This window comes from Conger conger, chromosome 7, assembly GCF_963514075.1.
Source record: "Conger conger chromosome 7, fConCon1.1, whole genome shotgun sequence".
In the NCBI taxonomy this organism is placed as follows: Eukaryota; Metazoa; Chordata; class Actinopteri; order Anguilliformes; family Congridae; genus Conger; species Conger conger.
The window spans coordinates 2,355,132-2,377,368 of NC_083766.1; the positions used below are offsets into that span (position 1 = coordinate 2,355,132).

Consider the following 22,237-nt stretch of genomic DNA (forward strand, 5'->3'; position numbering starts at 1 on the left):
TCTATTTGCATTTTCATAAATGCATTTCCTTGGTAAATGTTATAATGTGGTGCGACTGATGATGCATTTTTCACCATCGTCCGTATGGGATATTTATTCAACGTCTCGCTCGGCAGGACCGCTGTAGTTTCCTTCATGGGAGTGGTGAAACACCCTGGTTAGCTCAGTTCCAGAACGGCGATGCCTCTTGTTTTCTGTTGAGAAAAGATGCTGCATTACGTCACATTCGTCACAGTTCATGAGGCTCTGCTCCCTGGCCCGTTTGAAATGGAACAGGATATAATAATAATAATAATAATAATAATAATAATAATAATAATAATAATAATAATAACTTCAAAATGACGTTTTAAGTGTGCAAATTATGCATGGAGGTTGATGAAACAAGCAAAGTGAAAATGAGAAACACTTTATTAAAATGTCATGAAAACAGGATAAAAGCAAACTGATATAAAATATGATTTGGAGTAGGAGTAGATAAAATTAAGATCAAATTTGTTACTCAGGTTTAAAACGTACCAAAAGTGAGTCAGAAACATGGACTATATTTCCTAGACAATTTGTTACATTTTGTCACAACACGGGTTCGTGAAGACGGTCACGGTAGTAGGTGAGTGAATGAGTTTCAGATAAGTTGACTAACTCCGGTCACGGCGCATTCGGGAAGCCGCGGGCTCTCTATGTTTAGCTATATCAATATGCATGTATGCATATCGACTGATACACGTTTATTGACACACAAGCCATGGTGTCACTCTGCCTTCTGCAGATCCTTCGAACATCTCAAAACAGCGCCGGAGATTCAGGAAGTAGTGACACCAGCCAATACAATACGAAATGATTTTAGTAAAGCCCGCCTATATAGAAAATTAACCAATCACAGTTTAGCGCCTAGACTTCCGCGGTAAGGATTAGACGTGCAGTTACATTGTACCATTTAGATATGTAACTTAGCTTGATAACATTACAATCATTTTTTTGGGGATATTTGGAGCAAGCGAAGAATCTAATTTTATTTTCGAAAGTGACGATTCCTAAGCTTTCGTGAGACGTCGGTCCGCGTTGAGTTGTTTTGGGTAGCGCGATTAAATAACCTACAGTTAGTGATATCTGGAATCGACCGTAGAAAACTCAAGGAATTTGGCTTTTACACATTTCGACTCGTAACGTTAGTTGTTAGCTACCTGCTAGCTTATGTAGTAGTTAAATGAAAGCGTTATTAGAACGGTAATGTTATCTCTTGAGTTAGGAACGTACAGCTCTTGATAGATTTCATGTACTGCTATTCATTTCACGTAACGTTTTCTAGCGCAGTAGCAGAACTAGCGTTTGTCAGTCACCTATCGTTTACCTTGCCAGTCACTAACGTTAGCTCGTGCCAGCGTCAACAGATTGATCCTTGCTTGCTTGTTAACTCTCAGATTTTCAATATCGACTACCGTTAATGTTCGGAGAAAGCAAGCATGTTATCTGGAACTAATGTCCTGAACTGATAATTGGCTAGTCTAGTATCTTTGGCATTCGTCGATAGCTCTTGGCAAACGTTACAAAACAGCCGTGAGTGAAACAACGTAAGTAACATTGTATCTGACTAGTTTAGTTGGAGGCCTTGTGTACAAGTACTGTTTTGTATTTCCAGTGGAATATACACGTTATTTGCTATCTGGCGATTTGTGAAGACGTGTGTTTTCAACCTGGGGGTTGTGTCGACTTATTTCACAAAAATAAGTTGGGCTGCGTAATTAGGCTACTACTGTCGCACGTTACTATTTAGCTCTGTGTTGCCAAACGTTAGGTGGCCAGCCATAACTGGCTTGGGAGCTCGCTCTAGTTTGCTAGCAAATAACAATAGCCTACACAGCGTTGCTGTTTCTAGCGTGTTGAGGGAAGTGGATACTGGCTGACAAGTAGCCTACAGTATGAATGGTTTTAGCACGGAAGAGGACAGCCACGATGGCCCGTCCGCGCCGCCGTTTTACGGCCAGAGTTGTTGTTTAATTGAAGACGGAGAGCGCTGCGGCCGACCCGCGGGGAACGCCTCCTTCAGCAAGCGGATCCAGAAGAGCATATCGCAGAAGAAACTCAAACTGGACATCGACAAAAGCGTAAGTAACGTGATCTTAGATTTGCATTTTACAGAGACATTGTTAGTTCGTACGGTGAACGTAGAGCAACCTGAACGATCGGTCTGTAGATGGGCTTGCGACTTATCGTGTAATTGTCATTAAAAAGTAGCTTAGCTTGCTAGCATAATAACTTTGTAGAAAAATAATATCGACGCCCGCAAGCTAGGCTACAATTGAATGAATCAATACTGATATTTAGGCGAGGTAAATGTATTGTATTACGTCTGGACTGTGTCTTAATTTGTTTTATTCGAAGCGGAGTTCGTCGCAATGTATGTGAATGAAGCGCGTTTTCAGCTTGCTAATGTTGGATAAATGCACAGAGTTGTGTGGTTAAATGGCGTGTCCTCACTGCCTTAACAAAAATGACATCACTTTCCACGCCCCCTTACTACCCTAAAAAGGCTTGTTGCTAAGGAAGCCACCGGTTGCCAGGTGCGCTAGGACTGAATGCCGCCACATGAATGCTAATTCGGCTCTTGAAAAGCAGAGAAGCCACCGATGCATTATGTGTGCTGTGCTCCATACTGCAGGGAATTCCGTGTGAACCTGAGCCCGGCCTATCCGCTAAAATCTTTGGTCGGGCCCAGCATTACAAAGCGCCACTACTGGACATAGTGACCCACTTTGCGATCTGTTCTGTTGTTTGTTCTATGACCTTGCTATGCGGTTTTTGTACGTCACTTTGGATAAAAGCATCTGCTAAATAAAATGTAAATCTAATGTAACGTGCAGAAAACTTTTCGGTTCTTAAGATGCAACATTGTAACCGGCAAGGGCAACCACTCATTCCTGTGCTGAAGAGACGGGTGTGCGGGTGAGGGGCAGACAGGTGTGAGGGGCAGGGAGACGGGTGTGCGGGTGAGGTGGGCACTGCTGTGGACGCTGTGGGTCATGTGCCCTCCTGCTTACAGGTGAGACACCTGTACATCTGTGACTTCCACAAGAACTTCATCCAGAGCGTCCGCAACAAGAGGAAGAGGAAGACGAGTGACGATGGAGGGGAGTCCCCGGACCACGACGTGGAGATCCCCGAGGTGAAGCCTAAAAACCGCTCTCTGTGTGCTCCCGCTCAAGGCAAGCCGACGGCTTCAGATCGTGTTCGTTTTGGATTCAAATACTTCTCTGTGCTCTGTTGATCTTGCCTGGTGTATTTGAGCCTGTAATGAGGAGCAGATAGGTGTAGTTTTACTCTTTTGGGATCATTTCATTTGTTCCAATAAACCGGGCAAGCTTAGTCAAATGCAGAACGGTATTTCAGTCCAAAACGAATACTATTTGAACCCAGGTTTTGGTTAGCAAACACATTGCCATTTCTGGCCATCACGAAGAGAATTCACGCACTACTTTCTGAACCCAGTTTCTTGCAGTTTCAATGTCTTCATCAATCCGGGCATGACACATTATAGTCGTCATTGTCATGGAATGAAATACTATAATTGAGCCTGGTTCACATTAGAAGCTCAAATTTTTAGCTTTTGAATTTGTTATATTTTCTGCATAGACATATATTTATATGAACTGTGCCCAACTGCTGACTATAAAATCAGCCCATGTCCCTGAACTCTGTCCATGATTATCTTCTCATTTTAAAAAGACCCCTTCAGAGATCAAACTGAAGATTCAGTACTGTTGCCATAGCCACCAGTGCCTGGAATTACATTTTCTGTGCTCAAAAAAACACAACAAAAAAAGATATAATTATATACTTGAGCAAAGTGACCAGGTGTAATGCAAGTTTAACATTTTTGAAAAGGTGTCACAAAGAGTTATGGAACGGTTTGTGTAAACCCTTTGAAGCGTAGGTTTTTGGAATGTTTTGGTAGTATTCTGTGTCGGCGTTCTATAACTCCATTCGTTCTGAATGAGCCGGTTGTGATTGATGCGGCAGCGTTAGAGTGTTCTGTTGGGAACGTTCCGGTCACACCTCTGTGATCTTGCACCTTAAAGAGGGCTCGTGTCTCCGCAGGTGGATCTGTTTCAGCTGCAGGTGAACACCCTCAGGCGCTACAAACGGCACTACAAGCTGCAGACGCGGCCCGGCTTGAACAAGGCCCAGCTGGCAGAGGTAACTCAGACCCGGCACCCCTTACGGACCTGCACGTTACATCTCCCTTACAGGAGTACACCAACATTTTGGGATATATACATTTTTTCCGACATCGATTTCATTTTTGTGCATTCGCTGGCTCGATTTTCATGTTAGCATAATGTGTTAGTTTAGCATACAGGCTTGGAGCCTATAGGAGTCCGTAGCCTACCTCCCTCAAAGTGTAGAAGTGCACCTTACAGCAACTCCGAAGCTATCTTATTTACACAAGGTATCGTGTGTATTTGAAATACGTGTGTGGGAAAAGGATTGTTAAAAACGAGAGACGATGTTTTCGGAGAAGTTAGACGGTTGGAACTATAACCGCTGAACACACATGTATCCTTCCGCTGGTTGAGCACAGTGATCCGCGCACCTTCTGAAGGTCGGCTGCCTTCTTCACCGTGCTCAGCCAGCAGGAGATGGAAGGATACAGGTGTGTTCAGCGGTTATAGTTCCAACTGACTAACATCTCCGAGGTGACCCGGAAAGTGTTAAGAAAATATTTTCCACAACTGCCACTCGATGGGAACGGGGGAAGGGGATAGGAGTTTCCACACGCTTCACCGCGCTGGACCTTATTCTGTCTGTTGTGGTTAAATAAATACGAATCCCTTTATTGGCTCAGTGTTAGCGCTGCCGTGCTGCAGTCTTCCCTTCCCTTATATGTCCTGGTAGCTCAGGGAGACGCTGGATAGTACAGCCTGACCGCATCATCTTTAATGCAGCACAGCGACAACTACAATGGGCCTCATGCAGGAACATTTTTAGCAAGCTTAATACATTTCTCTCTTTTTGGAATGAAGGGCTCGAACGACTGTGCCACGTAGGATTCAACAATACACACCTACACTCTGACAGCTGTCCTAAATGAACATGTCCGTTATAGTACGGTGTAAAAGGTACTGTCGTTGGTTCCGTCGGATCGACGGCCAATGGGATTAACAAGAACAAGGAACGACTGATGCCTGATTGGGCTGCGGTTCTTTCTTTTGCGGCGTAGCAGAGTAATCTGACGGACCGTTGATAAACGTCCTCATTTTCTTCCTAAACCGTTCACTAAAAATGCATTTCTGAAATAATTTTTGGTGAGAAATAAGCAATCCAGTTGATGAGACTCGATTCATATTTGATCTGCAATGCCTAGTTAGAAAATGTAATCCAAGTTCTGTGTGCCAGGCGAGCTGACATGCACTTCCAGGTTGGGGCCACTTGTAGATGTTGTTCCTGTCTAAGAAAGACATCTTTATGAGAGAACATTGTCGATTGAGTCTTAAGAGACTTAAGTGATTTAAGAACAAATCTGTACACACAAATTCTTGCATCAGGCAGCCCATCTGACTTGGGTGCCAAAATGTTTCAAAAGTGCTTTACTGTCCAGCTAAAAAGTGCAGGAAGTACAGAAGAAGGATCTATAAATTTGCTGCATACTTAATGCCCGTTTAGTTTGAAATGGGTTTTTGTTCACTTGGACAAGACCGTATGTTTTCATAAGTGAAAATGTTTGAGTTGATTCCAAAAAAGCTCAATGGTAGGCCAGATTTATCATACGGATTTATTTTTGTTTGTTTTGTTGCCACAAATGTTTAGCGCAACCAAATATATTATCCCATGGGTTCTTACTTTAAGAACGGCCCCGCGGTGCACGCCCCCAGGGTAAATGATTAAAGATTGCTCTAAATGTTTCGAAATACACTGCTTAATTTTGAGGATGTACAGGGTCCCGGCGCAAAGAGAGAAACGTTTTCTTTAATCTTGGAGCAGCCTTGGCTGCACGTTCGCTGTCCTCGTTTGGCGTGGACGCATTAAACGATCTGGGCCAGTTCTGCGGAACATCTGTTCTGTAGTCTTTAAAGGTAAACTGGCTGTTGTAGGTGGAACGGCACCGGCCAAAAGCTAGTCAAGCTTAATGGGGAAAAGCGGCTCGGTTCTTTCTAGTGCAAACTCGTTTCTTGTAAAAATAAGCTTATTTCAATTAACTCGCCCTTGAACGCTGCTTAACATCAATATACCCAAATGACAAACAGTACCGTCTTTGTTGTCATGTGGATAGGAAGCAGGCATTTTCGAGTATCAAACCCGGACTTCCATTGCATGCGAGTTTCTTAAACTTGTGACGCATTCCGCCGGCCTTAGCTTTCACACTGTAATTGCCCGCGACTCCACTACCAGAATGAAAATATCAGATGACTTGCGTCAACTGTTCAGTTTTAAGTACTTATGAAAGTTACAAAAATGGCAGTTCAGTAAAAATGGAGTTGGGGGGGGGGTTCTCCCAAACTGGCATTCTGAGAGAATGAATTTAGCACACCAGCGGAGTTAAGCCGCTCTCTTCGCCCACAGGATCGCCTGTGCACGAACTAACAATGACGCCGAGTCGTGCATCCCACACACGGGGAAATTACAGTACGCCGGTCTGACAGCGTAACAAATCGCGTGCCTGTTTAAAAGTCGCGGGAGCTCCATTAGCTTTCGCGAGTTCGCAAAAACAAACGTGCCGTGCCCTCAAATTAGGGCTATTGAACCGGTGCGCTTGGTGATTAATGCAGCCTTTATGGTACACAAACGCTGATGTATGTAGTGAGACCTGGGACGTGGGGAGTAATTGGTGGTCCGGCGGTTGTTAGGAGTGTTTGTGCGATGGGCAGGTGAGGCAGCCGTAATCCCCGGCTGGCCCTCGCCCCTGTCCGCACCAGCGCGCCAGTGCGCCGCCCGGCTGAGTGATTAGGCGCTCTGTAAACACAAACGAAGCCGCGCTGTAAGTTGAATGTTTCCACGGCCTCTCTGTAATGAGCCTGGCACGCCATTAATAAAGCGCGCGGTCCCCAGCTCCTTCCAATTACAGCTCGCCGTCTGCGGGTCGACCGAGCGCGGCTGTCGCGCCTCAGACTGTAGGGTCAGTGATGGTGTCCGTAAATTTGTCCGTAAATTTGTCTGCCCTGTTAGAGTCGGGCTGACTCCCCTGCAGAACGGTCCCCCTCCCTCGCTTTGCTGTTCCTTGGTTCTGGAGCTGGGCCTGTTTTTATTTTCCGAGGGGGGAAGTATGACTACGTTGCAGGCAAAAAAAATAAAATAATTAATTGCTTGATATCCACCTGAAACCAAACAGTACATTTTTGTCCACTGAGGGGGACATGAGTCTCTGGTCTTAATCTCAAGAACCGTATATTCTGCTATTCTGAAACCTATACTGAACATAAAATAAATCATATTTTTAAAAAGTATTATGGCAAATGACTAAAATACTTTTTTCTGCCAGGTCTCATTCTCGTGTACATTCAGGCTTGTCATCCGCAGTGCTGCTGTCCGTTTGTCTTGTTTTTTTCCCCCACCTATTTTTTTTGTCATCTTCGCAATTGTATAACGCAGATTGCGCTCGTGCGGTCGTGTTTTTTGCAGACGGTGAGCCGTCACTTCCGGAACATTCCGGTGAACGAGAAGGAGACGCTGACCTACTTCATCTACATGGTGAAGAGCAACAAGAGCCGACTGGACCAGAAAGCGGACAGCAGCAAGCCGCTGGAGTAAGGGCACACCTTTCAGGGGGATTCTGGTTTGGTGGGTGTGTGGGTGCAGGGAAGGGCTGCTCCCAGCCTGGCCTAAGTTAAGACTGACTCAGCCCGGAGAATTTATTACCCGAGAAGGTCATTATCTAGAAAAAATAACACGTTAAATTAAAGCCCCAGATTATGTCTTTATGCTTAACTTTATGATACAAAGGATTATAAACTCACCTTCCTGATTTACTGGTGAGTCTTTCCAACTTTTTAAATACAAAACAAAAGACAAAAGTAGCAAATGTTGTTTTTCTGAACAACTTGTGTTGCAGTTGAATGAAATATAAAATACGAGACACAGTTTGGCTGAGGGAAAAGATATGAATACTTTTTCTTTTTTTTCTTTTTGTACTTTAAAGTTTTGACACAATGTCTTAGCTGTTCATTGAGTGCCAAACCCCCGTGCAAAAAAAAAAAAAAAAAAAAGATTCTTCTGATTTTCATTGAGAGAACGACAGTGCTGTGGTCCAGTAGAGTCGCTGATGCTACAGAAATTGGCGTTATTTCAATATGGACTCGTGCAGTGAGACTGAAGATGGATTTTGCCCTTTTGAGCAACGCATTGGGAGACGATTGACGTTGCTCAGTGAGGCCTGCAGTCCCCCTGCCCTGATGGACCTCTCTGTGTAACCGATCCTTCAGCTCTGTTGTTCCTGCCCTTCTGTCTGTGGACGGCATGAGCAGAGCTATAACACACAACCAGCCAGCTTCACACACACACAGATTCATAACAGTAACAATAATGTGTTGTTTAGCTGACGCTTTTATCCAAAGCGACTTTCAGTTGATTAGACTAAGCAGGGGACAATCCCCCCTGGAGCAATGTGCGGTTTAAGGGCCGTGCTCAAGGGCCCAGCAGCTGCACTTGATCTTATTGTGGCTACCCCGGGGCTTGGACCACTGACCTTCCAGGTCCCAGTCATGTACCTCAGCCACTAGGCTACAGGCCGCCCAAGCCTAGTCCAAGACTAAATTGAATGGAGATTCTCCATCATAAAAAAAACTACATTTAGTCCAGGACTAAGCTTAATCTGTGTCTGTGACACTGGCCCAATAACCTCAGTCCTTCAGAAGGCTGAGGAACCTGCTCATTGTGGGCTGCATTTCCCTCCCCACGTCTCTTCAGATAATTGGATCTGTCCGCTGAAATGTACGAATGTTTTAGTTAGTTTGTGTGTGTGTATGAAAAAAAAAGGCACCATCTTTCTGGTCTGCTTTGTGTCAAATGAAATCAAGGTGTTTCAAAATGGATGACTTTTTTTTTTTTTTTTTTTTTTTTCTTCTTTTTTCTGGTTCCTCTGTACTACAATGTAAAAGGGCTCAGAACCCCACACCGCTTTGCTCTGGGTCTGTTGGGAAGTGACATTATTTTAAATGTCCAGTTTCTTCACTTGTCAGTTTTTTTTTCTCCCCACAACCTTCGAATCATGATCATTCCACGCACTGTTTTCAGACAGTGGTAACTTTCACGCTGAAAATGAAATGGTGGTTTATTGTTAATAAATGAAGACTTGCATTACTTTTCACCCATAAAACTAAATGTCTAATATGTCGATTAGACAGTTTTTACTGTAAATACTCACTATGGAGAAAAGGCCTTTTGTTTCATAGAATAAAGGTGTAGATGTCCAGTCGTCAGTGTGGTAGAACTTGAAAGGCTTAGTAAACTGAATCTTTCAGTTTATTATTCGCCAGCATCCGTGGCGGTCTGAGGGCCAGCCGAGGGTGTGCATTGGTCATGTTCATGCTGACTCTTAAAGACAACAGATGTACAAATAGCCATTATGGTTCATAATGTTCCACAATTCTGTAGTGACACCAACGCTGGCACTTATGTTTTAAGAGGAACAAATAAGGGTTATTCTCTGTTTCTGATGCCTTCTTGGCAGCTGTTATTGGGGGGTGGGGGGGGTGTTAGGAGGTAACAATGGTAAAAGCCACTGGGACGTGACTCTACTATTGTAGGGACCTAGTAAACTCAGCTGCCTTGTCAAAAGGCATGAGCTCTGCTAGGCATAGTGTCATAGTGTCTCAGTGTTTTTTTTTTTTTGTTTTTTTTCCCGTTGTAAATTTGTTTTCTGGGCTAACACTGCATATCCATGTTGTGATGTATGTTGGAAGAACTGATCTCAGAGAGGTGTCGGGCGGTGTTGTGGTGCTAGTACTGAGCTTAATCATGTTTTCTGTATTATATATTTTTTTCTTCTCATTTTAAGTTTATTTACAGTTGTCCACCTTTGTGCTATATGTAGATAAATGTTGATGATAACTTTGGCATGTAGAATATAGTTTGTCATGTCCCCCCCCCCCCCCCCCCCCCCCCCCCCCCCCAAGCTTTCTGCATAATGTTAACTCTGGCTGTGCTACATTGACGAAATTGCTGTTCCAGGTAATTCACAAGCGCATACCTATATTGCGTTTAATAAATGTCACGTGTCCAGATCAAGCGTTATTTATCCATTATTTTACTGCTGCTGCCGCGCCTGTGCCCACGTGATGGAAATGTAGTCTATAAGCGCGCGAGTGATTTTAACTGAACAAATAACAAGTTGTTGTTTTTGTTACTCATTTTACCCACCTATAGTTTAAACTCAGAAATGTGCGATTTAATTTGTTTGGAACGGTTTTTATTTTTAATTTTTGTTTTTTTTAAATAACCGTTTCACGGTGTTCCTGGGTAGTCATAATCTTGTAGGGCTTTCTGATAATATGTTGCGTATGTTTTGTTTTTGTTTTTTTCTTTCTTCTGGGATAGTACCGTGACACGAAAAGCATTCGTCAAGTCGCCCACATAGGACTGCTTGTTTGTTGTCTTTCGAAGCAGCAAAGTTCCTGATGAAATAAGTCACATAACAGTCTGTTGTATGCCTTGCCACTTGGTGGCACCATTGTAGTAATTTGCGGTTTCGTCTCCCTCCACCCTGGTGCTCAATACGCCATCAGCGGTCCAACACCAGAAGCTCCGTATAAAATAATGAACCATTCCCACACTTTCGTCCTCACGTCTCTACTCTGGCTTCCACGAAACGCTTCTGAGTGTGGGAAGTGGAAAGCAATCCACCTGTGTGGCCGCTGAAAAATGGAATCACGATTGTACTCAATTTGCAGCCTTCTGTATTATTATTTATTTATTTATTTTTTACAAAAAACGTTATTCCATATATTTATAGTTTGATATCAGTTCGGTTTTTCTTCTCTTTTTTAATGTATTGAGGATGCTTTATGGATAAATAATCGAACTCGTGTTTGGGTAAATAGCCTGCTGTTTTTATAGCCAGCTGCTTGGGATGTCTGAATCGTTGGAACTGGCTGTGCGCCGCCAGCAGAACTGCATCTAGGGTTTTGGTGGCCCCAAACGGGACTATTGTTTTGGTCCAATGTGCTCCAACTTAAAATAATAATAATAATAATAATAATAATAATAATAATAATAATAATTAATTGAACTGCTGCGTAGAATATGTATGTCAGCATAAATTGCCGCTCTGGCCACACGTTTCACGTTGCATGTATAAATAGTGATTGTTGTGATATAGTGATGTCAATTAACAGGCTTTCCAGTACCAGCTATGATTCTCGAGTAATTAGAATGAGTGGCTGATCATCCTTTTGTAGGCTGTAGCCAAACCCGGCCTCCAATAGCGTGGTAATGTGCGTTTTCCTCACGCATAATGTTGCTGTGACACCACTGAAAATGGCCTTTGACAGCGATTGACATGTTCACAACATCGCCTGTACGCGCTTTATATAATGCGTAAATGTAGGCTGTTCATTCACTTGGCAATGTGCTGTTCACATTTCAGTTTAAAGATGTTCGTGCACGCACTGGATGGTTATACACTCTCAGAAATAAAGTGACAGTGGAGGTACAATTTGTTATTTAAGCATCACATTTCCTAAAAATGTAGCCTACAATGAAAGTACAGTATGTTCTCTTTGGGTACAAATAAGTACGTTTATATTTTTTTTAAAAGTACGAATTACTGGATAGGGGGACAATTCTGTGCACATAAGCTACCGTCCCAGATACAAACATTTGTACATTTTAGGCACTTTTCGTGCCTTTATTTCTGAGAGTGTAGTCTGGTGCGTAGATTATGCGGCCATACTGGGTGCGTTGTGGGCCCGTTGATGTGGCACGTGACTTCGCAAACGCGTGAGTAGGCCTCGTGCTAATCAATCTGCCCCGGTTCAGCTCCCTAAAACAATTCGTGCCACGTGCCGCCATCTTCGTACGTGTGACGGGGCTGCTTAATCTTTGTCATGCGGAATTGGCCAGATGTTTCACTGTTTACTGAATGCTAAAACGTACCTAATTGTTAAATCAGTATTTAATTGAGGGTTGATTTAATTGGGGTTTGAGTGATTTTCCACATGCGTCTGCTTCTACCCCGAATCTGTTGATATTAACCCAAATAATTTTGAATGTCCGTTGTCCAGTGTAGAACAGAGGCCTGCCGCTTGATGTTTCCCCGTGGCTGTACAGCGTTAAGAGGACTTCATGACGTTGGTTTTCGAGCATTTAGGCCTACAATTCCAACTTAATTCCATTTTATTTTGTTTTAGAAACTTCAAAAGTCTGCCTGGGGCTGATAATACCAGCTTACACCTTTCCATTGATGCTGCGATTGATTGATGGAAAGTGTTAAACTGTGCAGTCAACCGAGAACTCCTTCTGCCCCGGTCAAGAGGACTGTAGATATGGGCATCCAGGAGGCTGTTATAGGTTCTGCCTTACGTGCTATTTTCAGGGGTTAATTGAATCATAAACTGGACAGCAGATATTTCTCATGAATCCCTTTTTATATAATCGGCCAAATATTAAGTCGCACCATAGCTATGCGTGCGCTTCAATTTCGAATAAAGAGAAAATATACAATTCCCTAGTACTAGCTACAATTGCGGACATTCGCTCCACATTTTAATTTACTAATTAGCGTGGGTAGATGTTATGCGCAATTCTTGCTGGAAAATATGGACTCTTAACATCAAAGTATAATTTTCTATGCATGTTGACGCTTGTTTATTTATCGAAGGTTACGGGAAAGGGCGCCCGCGGAGAGCAACGTAATTGCGTCACCTCTGCAGAACCGGGCTGACATTGATTCTTGCCAGGTTCCGAATGGACCCAAAAAAAGTCGGAAGAGGAATTTGTATGCGGCTCCGCGGAGTCTCGCGGCTTCGCGTGTTTTCGTGTTTCCGCAGCACCGAGCGCGAGATAAGGAACGCGTGAATAAACACAGAGATTTATCGAAAGCAAATAGGCCCACTCCTACGAATCGAGCGATGGGCCCAACCGAAGACAAACTCCATCTGCTCAGGATCTCTTGAGCATTCTTTCCAAATACATTTCAATATCGTAACATAAGTATGGAAAATACAATGTGTATAGGTATTAAAGCTGAACTGTGTATTAGTCGTCTATTAGTACAGGTTGATTTCTATATTGTTAGACCTACATCAATCATATGGCACTCCGCAAGCTACATTATTTACATTTTCAGTATAGGGCTACCCATTGATTTATACTTGCGTAAGATATATAGAATGTATAATATAACACTAGGCTACTAGTTCTCGTATATTATTACATTAATGTATCGGATAGTATTATTAGTGGCAAATAATTTTAGATTAAATTTAAGGGTCCCTTTAATGCGTTTTGTCCTTACACTTGGAGCACAGCACCTAGCCCAATGAATTGGACAGTCGTTAACCTATGTCTCCTTTGTTACAGAACCATTTCCGTTATTTGCGATTGCGTTGCCAATGATTTTACCACTTTCTTAAATGAGAATATGGTTTTACTCTGGACGAATGTGCTAATGTAACGGGCAAAACCTTCAATAATAGATAAAATAATGTAGTTTTGCAGCCTCCTTCAACCGGTTATGACCATCAAATCAAGCACCTGATACGTCTTTTGCCCTTTCATTTATTATCGTAGGCTATAAACTTAATCTTATTTTAATTGTATTATGTTTATTTGTATTTTTATATGAAAGGAACTACGTTGAAATAACCATAATAGTAGTAGTAGCAGTAGCAGCAGCAGCAGTAGTAGTAGTAATAATAATAATAATAATAATAATAATAATAATAATAATAATAATGGTAATAATTAGCCTAATAGTTTTCCGGATAGAAATTAATGTGAAGTGGGTACTGTGACAAAGGGTATTATATTAGTATTCGCTGTATTTGGGAATACAGATCATTTTATGATTATAATATTTATTTAATCTGAGTCAAATTTAAGGTGACAGTAATTTGAGGTAGATTCAAACATTTACACACACACACACACACAGAATACAGTACGACAAAAACAATGCTTGCTTGTCAATACCACCTCTGTTGAAATGTATCTAGTGCTAACGTGTCCATAACATTACAAGATCAAGAGCATCGCTTAAATCACCTTTTGTTCACTAAAAATAACGTAACACAACAAAATTGCTTTTTTTTTTCATTCTTTTATGATTTAGTTTTAAATAATGTGGGAAATATCACAGTTCGGTACAACCATAGCACAAACAAATTAAGAAGACGGTTAAATTATCGGCAATAATACTGTTTTTCCAAGTCCTCTTAATATTTCCCCCAGAGTATAACATTGCACTTTGACAAGTGTACGAGTGGTTGTATTCCCAGACGCGACCGCTTGAATACCGGGTCTGAGTGCCGGGTGCCGGGTGCAGTTCGGTGGGTGCCGGGTGCAGTTCGGTGCGGCCCGGGACCGTCACTGGTTCAGCTCCAGAGCCCAAACCTGCTGCGGCCACCCCGTCCTGCCTTTGAACTTTTTCTCGCTTCCTAATGATTCCTGAAGACCGTCATTCTGTGGAAACAGAGGGAATGCATTGGAATTAGCTTTAAAATCAATGATAAAATGCATTATCACAGACTAATACAGTGGTGTCCTGTGCAAAACAACCCGTGTGGTAACACTGTCATTGATGCACAACGCGCAGTGCAATAGATGTGGCTACAGAAATCCATTCTAATCATCTCTGCGTGCATCTGAACCTGCAGCACGAAATACTTTCCATATCAGCCCATTTTTTAGTAGCCTTCAGAGGAGTTTAAGGCGTAGTGTGTAGATCTGTAGGCCTATTTGTAACTGACTTTCTAAATAAATCACTGGATTAGAAAAAGGCTATCCAGCATTGTATTATGCACACGAGCATAATGCATAATACAAGACCTGAATCTGAGTACATGACTTGACAGATAGTACACAATAATATACAATTGCAGTTAGCAAGTCCGTAAACAATTTTGTTATTCATTTTGCCATGGGCCTGTTATTGTTTTGAACAGTCGGTTGTAGGCCATTTTTCGATGAATATGGCAAAATGTCATATTTTTATAAGCATAGGTCTGCTATCTTATGACAAATGTGAAAAAACAAATCCAAAATAGATGTTTTAGGCCTTGTATTTGGCCCCTGCTGTTATTGCGTAAAGGCATATTTCGTACACTAATGATGATACGAGAACACCGTTCAGTGGGTAAGGAACACTCGTAAATCTGACTGAAACGAAAGGTTCTCAGTTTTCTAAATTTATTTAATAACATTTTCTGTCGTTATATTCATAATAATTCCTGCCCTTCATGCGACAGACGTCACCGCAAGAATCCTCCTGCGCGGCACGCAGAACGTACCGCTTCCCGTTTCCGCTTTAAATCTCTACTGTCAAATTTCTTTATTTCGGCTTTGAATCCCTCGGTCTCCCCAGTGTCTTTCGCCAGAACGTCCATCAGATAAGCGATGTAACTTGTGGCCAGTCTCAGGGTCTTTATTTTGGACAATTTGGTGTCCGCAGGAACGTTCGGTATACACTCTCTCAGTTCAGCGAATGCCGTGTTTATGCTCTCTGTCCTTTTGCGCTCTTTCTTGGGTCCCGACGCTCTTCGTTTGCCCATGCGCCCCGACAGTGCGTCCATCTGGGCGTCGTGCACGACCCCCGGCGCGCTGAACTCGGAGGAGTACGGCTGTTGGATCTGAAAGTCCGCGGGGACCTCGGCGTGATTCACCACCCAGCTCTGGAAGTACTGCGCGTCGGGATGACACCTCTGGACGAACGGAAAAGTCTCGTGCATTAGGTGATGGTGCTGGTAGCTCCCAATTATGTTCATCTTGAATGGCACGGTGATCCAAATGAGCCGACGCGTCTTGGAGTCTTGAAAATGGTCGTCCTCGGCTACTTTTCTGGCTTCAGAATGTGTCCATGTGGTAAACAATACCCAGAATAGTCTAATCGGAATTATGCGCCCCACGGAATCGCGAATTCTTCGTGGATTTAAGTGCAATCTCAAAATGCATGCTTTAAAAAGTTATTTATCTCTATTTTCCCGTTAATAATAATAGCGTCATACTGTTAAATGATTGTAGTGAAATCGATGATTAAATATAATAAATCCGGATAGGTCTATGCAGACGCTGGAAAAGTCCTGCGCTCGTGGATTATGGTCATTTGTGCAGGAAATCTGACCCGTGCCGAAGGTGCTGAGGCCCAGGTTTATATTGTGCTGAAAGTGGCATAACAACGCGCTAGCCAATAGGAGTTTAGATACCACGAAACGGGGAGGAGATTTGGAGGTGCAGATGCTTGTAACGGTACGGCATAATCTCTGAAACATGGTACCACGTATTCTCAACATCTTAATGTGCCAGATGGATGGGCGATGGCGCTCAGAGCTATATTTTCCCTATTACTTTACCAACGGTAAAGATAATAATTCACGTTAAAATTAAAAAGCAATTCATGTTCATTAAGACCTTTCGTCCACTTCCTTGAAATTGGCCTTATACGCACAAATGTTGTGTTTTTTTTTTCTTGTTGCAGCATAATACGAATTGTGCTTCACATGTAGATGTGGTAAAATTCGCGTATTTTTTAACATTTATTTAAAATTGATTGAGAAGATTTATCTAAGCATATATGTCGTGTGTTAACGTTATCATGGGTCTATAAACATTTTAGTGTTCATATTTGCATTTTATCGTTTTACAACTGCTGCAATATACCCTAAATATTTCTCTCAAGCTTTTTCGAAAAGCTTCAGTAACGAATTGTGGCCTATGATTCTCGGTGGACCATTATTTTTTCCGAAGAAAACTTGAAAATAAATAGGAATATAGTCTTAAGGCATTTCATAAATATTAATATTTAAAACATAGGGCTAGGGCGTGTGTATCGCACTTTCAAACAAAACGCCTATTTGTGTTAAACATCAAAGCCAATATTCAATCCACATTGAAAACGTTTCGCTGAAGACCTACTTCAATTCAAATTGGATTATTTTAATATTGATTTATAAGAGCCAATTATAGTCACTATTAAGACGTGAAAAGAGAGTGTTGTATCTGGGCTCGAGCCGTGCTAATTATATTATATCATTCAGTTCAACTCCTCGTCCGCCATTTCTTCACATTGCCTTGTCAAATGATGATTTAATTTGAGGGTTTGATGTGGTCCCTATGGCGCACGGCATAGAGATGTAACTCTGCGTGGGTGATTTCACGGGGGAGTCGCCTTTATCAGCGAGGCTAACAAGGGTGAGGGTCTAACCACACATTTTTATGAATGAGTGCGCAAATGGATCTATAATGATGACACGTGCGCAACATAGGTGTCAAAAATGAGACCTGCAAGAATATGCACAGCAAGTATAGCCAATACCACGCATGACACGCTCTTATTATTATTAATTTCAGTAAATCAACCTAACATCATGTATTAAATAGATCTATCGTAGCCACTATTTAATGCTACATATTTTGTACTCCACCGCGGCCAACATCTGAAATTCTATTTCAGTTTTAAGTTGTTCAAACGTAAATATATTTTAATAGCATTATTATATTAAATGTAAAAAAAAAAAAAATGTTTAAACTTTATTTAGAAACGTTGTGCATTTTCAGTTTACACGCTATAAACCATACAGGTTATTGTCAATATAATTACCAGTCAATTAACATGAACATGTCTTACTTTAAAAAAAAAAACTCTTATCCTTGTGTTTCCTCAACATGCGGTATTAAGCCAAGAAAAGGGCCCATGTCACGTCATTTCACAAGATCGTTTTGTGTTGTGAAGAGTAGACGGACTGTTTAACTAAATAATTAAACGAATTCATTAATTTGATAAATTATCTAGCGCGCACGTGCGTGTGTGATGGTTTTCGAAAATACACAGTTTCCATGCAGTAAATCCTACCTACACTGAAATATAGGCTATTTGGGATTCTCCTTTATTGTAATAATGTAGTGTCCTAAAATGGCATACCGTGCGTCTCAGTTGTTGAAATTAAAACGTCGTTGTACTGCTCCTATTGTTGTGAAATACTACAGTAAAACTGAGGGACATGGCGTATGAGGTCTTTTAGCTAGGTTATCTATTAAGACGTGTAATAACCCCTTAGTTCGTCTACCTTTCGTCAGTTATGTTACTTTGGTGCATGCAGATAGGCCTAACCGATAAACGAATTTCATTAATCACTACTGTGACTTCAAACAGTTTTTTTCTATAATCAGTGGTAAACGACACGTAACAGCCTATAGACTGTAATATCAAACTAAAATTCAAGGAAAACATTTTTGAAACGGCACAAGCCTCCCAAATTATTAGGCTAATTTTCCAGTAATGCGAGTAAAGGTTTTCTCTAAATTGAAGGAACGCCAGTCGCAGAAATGGCACTAACTAGTTCCAATGAACTGCTTTCGTGCTAGTACTGCTTATAAACTCACCTTTCGGGGTTTGGGGTGGGGGTGGGGGTGGGGGTGTTTTTAATCATAATGTGGGAGCCATCTCTAGACAGCTGAAAGGAACGCTCGGGTTATCGCCTCTCGCGCTGGGCATTGTTAATTCTTCATACCTCGTTCAAGTAGCATTCCACATCGCTGCTGCCCGCGCGCTATCATCTTATCTCTATCCGACTAAAACATTATCCCATTACATTACATGACCTTGACGCTATTTAGAAACCATTTACTGCATTTCTTATCTAAATATAGCAATAAATCAGAGGTGTCAGGTTCCAGTTAAACACACATATTCCATAAAAAGCCTCCTTGCAAAGCTCGTGTTTATATTGAAGTAGTCCGCTGCATATTTTACCGTCTTCCCAGTCGGTGCCAGCCATTGCGAGGCTGAACACGACACGTTTCTTCTGTGACAGCTCAGGGATTGATCGTATCAATGCAAATTCACAATATGAATCCATATAGTAGTAAAATAAAGTAAAATAAAATGCTATAACGCGGGTTGCCAGGTCCTGGAGGAGAGTACGGTGCTGGTGGGAACGGAGCTAGCAACAACAAGTATATCTGCAACTCGACTGGGATGCTTATTTCTTATTACTTATATTTCTTATTTCTATGCTTATAAGTCTAGTACTAAACATGGGTTTCGGTACTGTTTGTACCAAGATGTAATTCACTAAACAAAATAATAATGCAGAGGCCTTCCCACTGTGAAGTTAAGTTTATTTCTTATTCTCGGTACAACTTATTGATGAAAATAATATTGTTTTCATTGTTTCCCGGGGCATATTGTGTTTTGTTCCAATTAAGATTTTGTGCAGAAATCAGAACAGGCGCTGACCTAATGCTCGAAATATTAGTGTTGCTGTCGGGCACCTTTCTATGCCCAAACTTTTAAAAGTCCCATTCCGAAATCACCCGTTTGTCTAACTAAATTCTTTCCATCCAGTTTCCCGTAGTCATCAAAGTATCTTGGACCCGTGTATACAAAAAGAAACCCCTGACATTGTTGATTAAGACATTCACTATCCAGATATGAAACACTATACCGGTCATATTTTCCCATAGGTCTTTATAGCTGACACTTCTCAGCCCATGAAGTATCGTCCGTTTCACTGACTTGGATCGGGGTTGGCTTTTTTTTCCTCCGTTTTTTTTTTCTTTTTTTCTTTTTGAGTAATGTTGCGTTAACGGGAGCACTTAGAGATGCTGGCAGAAAAAAGTCTCCCCCCCCCCCCCCCCCCCCTCACACACACACACACACACACACTTGCGCACGCACACACACACACACTCTCTCTCTCTCTCTCTCTCTCTCTCTCTCTCGATGCTGAACTCGCATGGAAACATCCAAAATAGGTCAGCAAAATGCATCTTGGCCGTGTTATGAATTCCCCTCATAATTGTTTGTGTCATCATGTAGACTTTCAATGACTGGTCTTTCCTCCACTTTAAATTGCTTACGCTGGGTTTTAGATTTTAAACAAATATCTCCCAATTCAGCCCATTAACATGCTCAGCGTGCTGGCTACTCTTTTGAGAATGTTTTATTTCACCCACTCTCCCTCTTTTTCGCTTTGAATTTCACTCGTTTCTTTTTTCACTCTTTTTTTTTTTCACTCATTGCTTTTCTTTTTTCCTCATCACCCCTCGCGTGCCTTTGGGCCTTGGACGCGGATTGTGGAGATGATGTTCGCCTCTGCCTTCTCCCCCGTTTCTCAGAACTCTCTCCGCTTTTCCCACAATTCCACTCTTCTTCTGCACTGTGAGAATTTGCGAAGCGCTCCCATGGCCCCATAGTAGCGTTTTTTTTTTGTCTTTGCGTTTCGTTTTTTTTTTTTTTCTCCACTACCAATAAAGATAAGAGCTGGCTGATGGAATGCGCTGAAGGTGGGTTTGCGAGGCACTTTTGGGGCAGATTGCTGTTTGTTTACAGCAGTAATGAGACCGTCTGAGCACCCCCCATGCCCTCTGTATTGATTTATTCCGTGCGTAGCCCCAGAACTCTCATCTGGACAGAAGCCTGTAGTACCCAGCAGACCTGCCATATGTAACCTGCCCCCCCCCCTCCACACACACACACACACACACACACCCTCTCTACCCCCAGCAGTGAGGCAGCTAATTAATTTGGAAGGGTCGTTTTCATGCTGCACAGCATCAACTGGATATATCTGTTTTTTAGGCCACTTCAGAATTGCGATGATATTTTTGAAAATGAGTGACATGTAGGCTTACAGCTTCAAACCAAAATAAACTCTATGGGTGCGGGAAGTATGATGCAGGACCGACCGGCTCGCTGTAAGTGATTAAAACTTGTGATTCGGTGTGCGGGTGGTCAGCGCTTGGGAAGGCCCCATTTAAAAGCTCACCCGGTTTTGGGGCGGAGCTGAGGACGTGGAATGGTTGCGTTAACTTCTCCTTTCCTTCCAGACCTCTCCTGCTTGTTAACAGAAATAGTTCTGATCTCCGGAGACAGACGAAACACACTGGTTTAGGGGAATTGTAATTACGCATTTAAGTTCTGGCCAATTTAAACCGCAGCAGAACGCGGGACTGATGTCAGTGTAAAATAAGGACAGTATGACACATTCTGTTTGATGAGAAGCTGTCTGTATGAACAGTAGCTTCGCATACTCACAGAAGTGGGTTAATTATATTCACAGACCTGATTCTTGCCAGTGCGTACACCTTCATTATTTAAAAACGTCGGCACTGAATTAAGTTCCCCCGGTTCGGAAGAAACACAAACTGAAATACAATAGACACCAACCAGGGCTGGATTCGGACGGGTTTGTTGCTACAGGATCGAACTGCACTGGTGTCTGTGCCAATAATTGGTTTCATTTAATTTCAGAAGGCCTGTCTGCTGGGGTCAACTGTCCGCTCATTTTAAGGATCCGTTCAAATCAAGCTCACGCCTGACTGGATGTTCATATGCGTTACACAGGAGAGTACATTGTCCAAATCTAAACGTGCTCTTCAGCTACATGGTCAGGAGGTAAACACCTGAATTTTTCTGTAATGCTCTTTATACAGCTTATCTATATTTATATTTCTGTAATGCTCTTTATAAACAACTTAACATGCAATAGTTGTCGATGTACTCTCACTAGAATAATTCCAAATGAAATCTTAAAACCATAATAAGTAATTGGCCAATTCAGATCACAACTGGCCATCCAGAAATGGGTCAGTTTATGGATTAAGATGGAGTCGAGTTTGATTTGGTTTGGAGTGTCTGTAATATTGAATATCTGATTTTTTAAAACTACAGTTATACATTGTACCATGTGTTATGTAAACCCCAGTGCCGTTCCTAAAAAGCAGTGACAAGATGTGTTTGTTTCAAGGCTCGTTCACACGGCAAAACAATCTGTCTTAACAAGTGTTTTAGTCTGGAAAATCGTATTTGTTTTTCTGAGGTATTAGCTTGTTTTGAGTTACCATTTGCTTGACAAGTGTAATTATGTTATTGGCAAATCTTGAAATAAGTCAAACTGTCTCACCTCATTGGCAACAGTTTTGTCTTATTTAGCAAAAAAGTAATAGAAATACATCTAAATATAGATGCTTGCTTTTACTTGACTTTACTCTTAATTTTTACTGCAAAAAAAAAGAGGCAGAAGGAATATGGACATTTGTCCTTTGTGTTCTGCAATCCCAAAATTAGTAGTGCTAGTCACGGATGTATGAA

General features: G+C 41.9%; 2 protein-coding genes across 3 annotated transcripts in view; one reads left to right on the plus strand and one right to left on the minus strand.

Moving 5' to 3' along the window:
- The first annotated feature begins 914 nt into the window (after positions 1 to 914).
- Positions 915 to 22,237, plus strand: part of LOC133132890 (histone deacetylase complex subunit SAP30L) — a 35,571-nt gene continuing 14,248 nt past the window's right edge. The window contains exons 1-4 of one of the 2 annotated variants that reach the window (XM_061248686.1): positions 915 to 2,105; positions 3,041 to 3,163; positions 4,096 to 4,194; positions 7,615 to 7,739. In XM_061248686.1, coding sequence (XP_061104670.1) covers positions 1,920 to 2,105; positions 3,041 to 3,163; positions 4,096 to 4,194; positions 7,615 to 7,739 — 533 coding nt within the window. In that variant the 5' untranslated portion in view covers positions 915 to 1,919. Of the gene's footprint in view, positions 2,106 to 3,040; positions 3,164 to 4,095; positions 4,195 to 7,614; positions 8,071 to 22,237 lie in introns of those variants that run through there. The other variant, XM_061248687.1, reaches the window with a different exon arrangement.
- LOC133134126 (heart- and neural crest derivatives-expressed protein 1-like) lies at positions 14,515 to 15,911 on the minus strand. Its single transcript, XM_061250560.1, has 2 exons — positions 15,438 to 15,911; positions 14,515 to 14,610 (listed from the first exon to the last, which is right to left on the minus strand). The coding sequence occupies exons 1-2, from the start codon at positions 15,909 to 15,911 to the stop codon at positions 14,515 to 14,517; spliced, it is 570 nt and encodes a 189-aa protein (XP_061106544.1).

Excerpts from the sequence above, each read along its gene's own strand:
- LOC133134126 (XM_061250560.1), bottom strand. The coding sequence starts at position 15,911 with ATGAACATAATTGGGAGCTACCAGCACCATCACCTAATGCACGAGACT. Across the intron at positions 14,611-15,437 it reads TAAAGCGGAAACGGGAAGCG|AATGACGGTCTTCAGGAATC; the intron begins GTACGTTCTGCG and ends CTGTTTCCACAG.